At 39.8% G+C, this 7,500-nt stretch overlaps 1 protein-coding gene across 1 annotated transcript in view; it reads left to right on the forward strand.

The window, feature by feature from the left end:
* Positions 1 to 7,500, forward strand: part of LOC137977165 (otolith matrix protein 1-like) — a 39,318-nt gene that overhangs the window by 31,665 nt on the left and 153 nt on the right. The window contains exon 6 of the mRNA XM_068824435.1: positions 7,198 to 7,500. This exon is cut by the window's right edge and continues 153 nt beyond it. Coding sequence (XP_068680536.1) covers positions 7,198 to 7,500 — 303 coding nt within the window. The remainder of the gene's footprint in view (positions 1 to 7,197) is intronic.

Consider the following 7,500-nt stretch of genomic DNA (forward strand, 5'->3'; position numbering starts at 1 on the left):
GGGTAGCGCTATCAAATGAATGAATCACTATCCGCTGGATAACTCAATTGGTTTTGGTTGTGTTTATCCGCTGTGATAGTGATTTATGCGGTGGATAGCGTTATACACCTGGCCCCAGTTGTTCGAAGAGTGGATAGCGCTTTCCACTGGATAAATCACTATCCACTGGATAACTCAATTGGTTTTGCTAGTGTTTATCTGCTGGATAGCGATTTATCCGGTGGATAGCGTTATCCACCTTTTGAACAACTCCAGTTGTTCAAAAGGTGGATAACGCTATTCACCGGATAAATCACTATCCAGTGGATAAGTCATAGCGAAACCAATTGCACTATCCAATGGATAGTGATTTATCCGGCGGATAGCGTTATCCACCTTTTGAACAACTAGGCCCCAGTTGTTCGAATGATGGATAGCGCTATCTGCCGGATAAACCACCATCCACTGGATAAGTCATAGTGATTTATCCGGTGGATAACGTTATCCACCTTTTGAACAATCGACGCCTGGAGGATTAGTTTGGGGTACAAATATGGCCGGCTTGACGTCATGTGAGAGAGGAGAATTGCCAACTCTTTTCTGCAGATGACAAATGTTAGCCTCGGTTGATGACTTCTTCGGTGGTCACAAGCGGAGATACTCGGAAAAGTCCGAGAGTTCTTGTCCGGGAGTCGTCGAGTCGAGGCTACCACCATACGATTACACTCGTAGGGGTTCATTAGGTCATTGTGCAAGTACTGAAATTGTCAAAATAGTGCATTCTCGCTAAATTATCAAGAAGGAGATGACCAATGTTAACATCTTTCCCTGACTCTTTATTTTCTCTTGTTTATTACGAAGTTCGTCTTTTTTCGTTTTACTAAAGGTGACCCCGTGGCCACAGTGAAATCTAGGTCTTTGAGAAAAAAAAGAAGGGGAAATGTTTTCTCTTCTTTATTTTTTCTTAGCAATTCATTGTGTTTGTATTTTCCATAACCTTAACTTTAATTTGTTTCAACGGAATGGATGCTTCCATTAAGTCAGAGTTGAGACGTGCTTCCTACGTCTTGCTAGCTTTTACTCTATGAAAATTGCCAGGGCTATAACAATTTCACCGTCAAACAAAAATTAGTGCAGAATCTGTATATCTATGCTATTCAGATTTGTCAGCAAAGTCATTTGTTGAATTTGAATTTGGTATTACAGGTGTAGAAGGCAACGTTTGTCGAGCACAAGTCACGCGTGTATTGGTTACGAATTTATAGAAGGTTCATTGTTTTATACAAAGACAGCTTAATCTAAAATCCGGTTCTCTGTAGAGGACAGTAGATACACATGTACTATTAAAAATAAATTTACAAAATACTGCTTACTCATGAGCCATTTTCTAATTTCCTTAAAGTTTAGATTATCATTATATTATGACGACAATTAACTAAATTCCAAAGACGAGGCCCCTAGTGGGTTAACGAGTCCTTTATGAAGCTATAATTATAACTTGGTTTGCTATAGCGCCTTGTTCGACACGTAGAGTAACGGCTATCCCGCTTTAACAAGATACTGGCAGACAACGGCTCTGGTAATAAATCATTGTACGTCTGATTTCTACCTTATAATCTAATCTAACTCTATGCCAGTTAACGAAACGCAATACATCAGTTGATGCCACATTCTTAGGTAAGCTAAGACAAATTCTAGCGGCCCTGCAGTGAAGTCTTTCAATTGAATTAAAACAAGAGGCCGCTTTGCCTTCACATGCAGCGAGAGTCTCGTTTGATAAGGGCCTCGCAAGCGCGAGTACGAAATGAAGGTGGAAAGTGCACGAAAAACCACACCCCACATAAACATATAATTTTTTTATCTCTCTTTTTTATTGAAAAACACAGTACGCTACTCGCAATACAAAGAAACAAAGATATCGGCTATTGAGAACCCAGACATGCCAAGAGCTAAAGATGAGCAGAATTCGTGTTGAATTATTTGCAAAGTTGTAGCTGTCTCGTAAGAGGCAGCCGCAAATTAGCAAGCATACCAGTCAAAAGTAATTTGCCAGTTTTTCACGATGCTCGGTGAACTACATCAGGCTCCGATTCAACTTGAAGCGACATTGGCTTGTACACTTATTGTGCGACGCCTCGCTTACAACTATCCCCTATCAGGCGTAGGTTTTAGTCCTAGGCAACGTTTAACCGGTAAGAAAAGCCCAAACTGGTGCAAATGAAGTACAATTTACGCTTGAGTTAACGTCTGACGTAAAGACTTATTAGGGAGCTTTAGCAACGGCAACTGCAACGGCAAAGAGAACGTCGTCGTTAAATGTGAATTCGCGTTATTGTAATCGCTTCGCGAAACCAAGCATTTAACGTGGCAAAGGTGTGGGAAACCCTCAAGAACGAAACTGGTGTGAACGGCGCACAGTTTAGGGGAGAAAATGAAAATTTATCCTCAAGTGCTGACGGTCTCCCTGAAACCTCAAATTTGGTCATTTCACTTTGTCGTTTTGCTGACGCCGGCAAAGAAATAAACAAAAATGAAAAGATGCACGTGTAGAGCGTGCCAAGCTATTGTTTTTGCCCACGTAATATGAAAATTTGTGACGTTCTCGTTGCCATCGCTGTTGTCGTTGCTAAAGCTCCCTCTCATCCGCGTGATTCTCGCCCTGAATAACTTCACTTTTAATGATAGCCACTATCTTCAAATCCACGGCACAGCTGTGGGCACTAAAATGGCCCCCACTTTTGCTAACCTTTTCCTTGGGCATTTCGAAAATGCTTTAAGGAAAGCCCCATTTCAACCCCATACTTGGGATGAGATACACCGATGATATTTTTATGATCTGGACTGAAAGTCCCGAGAACCTAACAATTCTCATCGATTAATTCAACAGCATTCACCTTACCATAAAATTCACCAGCTCATACTCTCCCACCAATGTTCCTTTCCTTGACGTCAACGTCTCACTAACTAGCGACGGAAGTATAAATACAGACCTGTACACGAAACCTACGGACAAACACCAACATTAACTTTATTCTTCCTGTCATCCTCTACATACAAAAAACGCCATTCTTTTCAGCCTATCACTCGGCCGCCTACGACGAATTTGTTCTACCGACGAAACGTTCAAGATTCGCACTACTGAACTAAAGACATACCTTCTGAAACGAGGTTACAAACGCGACTTTGTTCTGGCAAAGCAAATACAACGCACCGCAGACATTCCCCGCTGCATACATACGCTACAACCTAACCAGATAAAAAACCTGAACGCATGCCTTTCATAACGGCCTATAATAGACGAGTTCACGCTCTTGAGTGCATCATGGGTAATTAGGGCAAGATGGAAAGAAATTCAAAGGTTTGTATTTTAGTTCGAAATAATGAAAAGTATTCATGATATACAATTTTCGTTTTTTTATTTTCCAAAACAGAAGATATGCGCTCAAAGGTGCGGCAGAATAAATTTGGAGAGAATGGCTATTGTAGAAATTATTTTATTAAAAAGAGTTTCTGCCGTATATTTCCTGTAATTCCAAAGACACAAAATTACAGAGAATGTATGGAGACAAAAAAAGCAATATTTTGGAATTCCAAAGAACGGGTACCAAGTGTAGTTCATCTCAGTTGTGAAAATAAACTTATTTGTTTGGTTTATGAAGGCGAAAGTCTATAAAGTAGAGTCATGTACAATATATTGTATTTTGCTTTGAACTTCTATACAAACCTTTGAATTTCCCGCCATGTTGCCCTGATTACCCATGATGCAGTCAAGAGCGTGAACTCGTCTATCCCGGAATCCCTTAATCCATCACTTCCTTCTATCTTCAATATAATTAAAAAAAAAACACTCCAATCTACTTCTTTTCAGGCTCTGTGCGCTGCAAATCTACCTGTTGTGGTTTTCAGATGCACCCCTAACCTTCGAGACCTGCTGGTAACAGCTAAACTGTCCCCTAATGTAACTCATTCTAATTCCAGACTTCCTTCCGGTTCTTTTCGCTGTGGCAAAAACTGCGCTACCTGACCCACAGGCAGCCCAGACTCGGAGCGAAAAAAAATTATAAGGATTTGTATGGGTGTCTCGATAACAAATTAAAAACGATATTTACACGCAAAAGTTGTTAATAATAAAAAGCCGTACCTTATTGTCCTGGCGACTTTCTCACTTCTTGTGTGGTTATTTGCCTAATTGAATGAATTCTCAACATCCCGGGTTGTAACTCGTATTTAAGTGCGATTAATTCCCACATAACATAAAACCTTGTCTACATGATTCAATGTAAAAGATGTCATCTACAGTACATAGGAGAAACTAAACGACGTTTGAAATAGCGTTTTAATGACCTCCGCCGCACTTTAGATAACGCCAAATGAAAACCAACCTCGTTCCCAGTTCCCAATGGCATTCTCGTCCCCAGAGCCACCCGGCTCTCTTAGCCGCCAAAGGCTGAGCACGAAAACCAGTTGGCTCTGGACAACAATCTCTTCCTCAAATGAAGGATTATCTTCCATTTTGACCACTCTGTCCCAGGACTTGTGGTAGCAATAAAAAGAAAAAACTAAAAGCAACCGCTTGACCACCACACCGCTAGCTGCTCAGGGATAACATATTAGGGTCATTTATACGGGAGAAAATAAGACGTGTCTTAGCTAAGACGCGAACTGTACCATTTATACGTTCGCCTCCTACAAAAGACACGAATATCTCGTATAAATGGTTCGCGTCTTATTTGGTTATTCATCATTATAAATCTAGTACGCCCTCAAAGAATAACTATTAATTCACAGTTACCACCTTTCATCCGCAAAAGTTGTGAATTGAAAACCCTTTTAATTTAATTGAATTAAAAACAAAAAATAACTTACACCGGCGCTTGTCACGCAGTTATCAAGTTGTTCCGCGATTGCCAGTTCCCTCCCGGCTGAAGGATGAGGAACTCAATCAATCAGTCAATCAATCAATCTTTATTGACTCACACTTAGAATTATTACAAGAAAAAATGTTATATACATTAAAAAATTTACTGTAGGATAACTAGTAATAAATTATTTGGAGCCTAGGGCTAAAGGAACCGTGAGGTTTTCCAGTTAGCCTCTGATACTGTTCATTTTGATTTAAAAAAAGGAGATAAGGGGAGGAGAACTACGAACGCAGACGTATTTCCGGCGGTCGTTCCTCTCCCCCGAAATAGACCGCCGGAAATACGTCTGCGTTCGCAGGCTAAATCTACTACAGTCGCGGAACATTTTCTCTCCTCTCCCGACAACATCCATCGCCATCGTCATATGACCGGGACAGGAGTAATCGATCATTAGAATCAAATTAACCAATCAAAAAGCTCAGATTTCCCCAAGAGAGACAAAATTATAAATCTGATCTTTTTACTGGGTTGCCTATGACAAACCCAGTCGAGGTCTGCGTTTAGTTTGTTTGTTTTATTTATTTTATTTTTTTCCGTGTCGGTAAAAGTCTTGCCTGTCACTCCCCTGGTAAGTGGTGTCTTTGTGCATAGAGCCTTCTGCGCGTATTTTCTTAGGATCCAGAGGGTAGTGGAACTGCGTAGATTTCTCTGGTGGACACAGTAGAATCATTAACGTAGCCTGCAATGGCGTCGAAAGTCATGTAACGCGAATGGCGTTTTAGTGGATCCTTAAACAAAATATACCCTTATGGAGCTCAATAATGGAAAGTCAGTTGGATAAACTAGGCAGGAATCTCAAAAGCGACGAGTACTGGACTTTGACAACAATCTATCGCCCGTCGAGACGAAAGAGCTGTTAACAGAGAAGGACAACTTCGATCCTTCCTTTGTGCATGCGATGCGTTTATTAACCGAAGGTGAGTAGCTAAAGTTCTGTCTACAATCATATCTCAAAGTGCTTGAGCACATTTGCATTCTTCGAGGTTATGAACCACCAGTTGCTTGTGAAACTTTGTTGGGGCGTTCACACATATAACCTCTTTTATTTATTTTTCGATGATTTCGTGTAGATGTACATATCCTTTTGTTGATATCGGCCATCTAACAGTGTTTTTAGCTTTTTTTTTCCTTTTAGATTTTCTATATTTTTACTCAAGTATTTTAATAGCAGGACCCCCTTTGATACCAGTGCTTATTGTTCTTGAGGGGGTATCCTGTATTAATATTAATATTAATATTAATATTAATATTGATATTGATATTGATATTGATATTGATATTGATATTGATATTGATATTGATATTGATATTAATATTATTGTTATTATTATTCTAGAGTCGCTAATCTTAAAATGCTAGCTAACCTTCCAAAGCCCGAAGCCAAACAGTTAATTTTCTCAAGATCAGTGCTTGAGACTTGAATAGGCTAAGGAATGAAGATAGAGGACCACACACGTCTGGGGCAAATTATTATCTAGTCCTCTGTTGTTCACAGGCTTGATTACTTTATAAAGTGGGTAAGCCATTATAAAATCACGTTAAAAATTAGCCTTAACTTTGATGTGTTTGGAGCGTGTATTTTCCTGTTACGAAAGGAAATACTCAAATCTTTGCACAGATTCAAACTGATTGATTATGACTTATCAACCGGATAAAATTATCAGCCCTTTGAACAACGATAGGGACAGGGAGGGTAATTTTCTTTGTAGCCCAGGATTATGGTCATTATGTGATGAAGTCCATTTCAGTACCTACGGTGTAAAACGACTCCCTCCCCTTTGAGGCTTTGAAGTCTCAAGGATTTCACCCTTAAGTTACAAAAAGCTGGTTGTGAACAAAAAACAAAGAGGTTGCAGATATCAAACGTTTGAAGCAGAAGAATTCAGTACCAAATGACTGCGACTGTTAACGTACGTTGGTTAACAACTACTTGTACAGTTTAAAGTTTGAAAAATCTAGGCATCAAATTACACAAAACCTGCGACTGTGACAATATACAATACTTGTGACAATATACAATACAAATACAACTAACTACATCTGGGCGGAAATCCGCATTTACAGAATTGATAACTTGATAGAAGCGTGTGTATAGATATAGGTTGCATAATAGGGCTAACCGGAGAACCGTATTACAGAGGAGTTCACAAAAAGAAAGAAAAACAAACGAAAACTGATCAGAAGCAAAAAATATATTTTAGAGCGTGGAAAAAAAAGAATGAAAATTTGAAAATTTGTGGCAACAATGATCGTGCAGTGAATGTTTCGTCGGTAGTACTAATTAACTTTACTAACCCTCATTATGTTTCCAGCTTTCTGGGAGAATTGCTACCTCGCTAATGTGCCCGCGCATGCTGTGATGACAAAATCGAGTCACGATCACAATAGCAATTTCAGACACCTGCTGGTGAAAGCGTCAGAGGATTACGGAGTTAACCAAACCAACTCCAGCATGTTTAAGCTGTTCAACTCCTCCAAATACGGCGGCAGTGATCTGTTGTTCAAAGATTCCACCAAGAGACTTGTCGCTGTTGGAGAAAGGAACTCGTATCAACGCTGGCTCGGTGAAGACTATTTGAAAGACCTCGAAGTGTTGGTC

This window comes from Montipora foliosa, chromosome 11, assembly GCF_036669935.1.
Source record: "Montipora foliosa isolate CH-2021 chromosome 11, ASM3666993v2, whole genome shotgun sequence".
NCBI lineage: Eukaryota > Metazoa > Cnidaria > Anthozoa > Scleractinia > Acroporidae > Montipora > Montipora foliosa.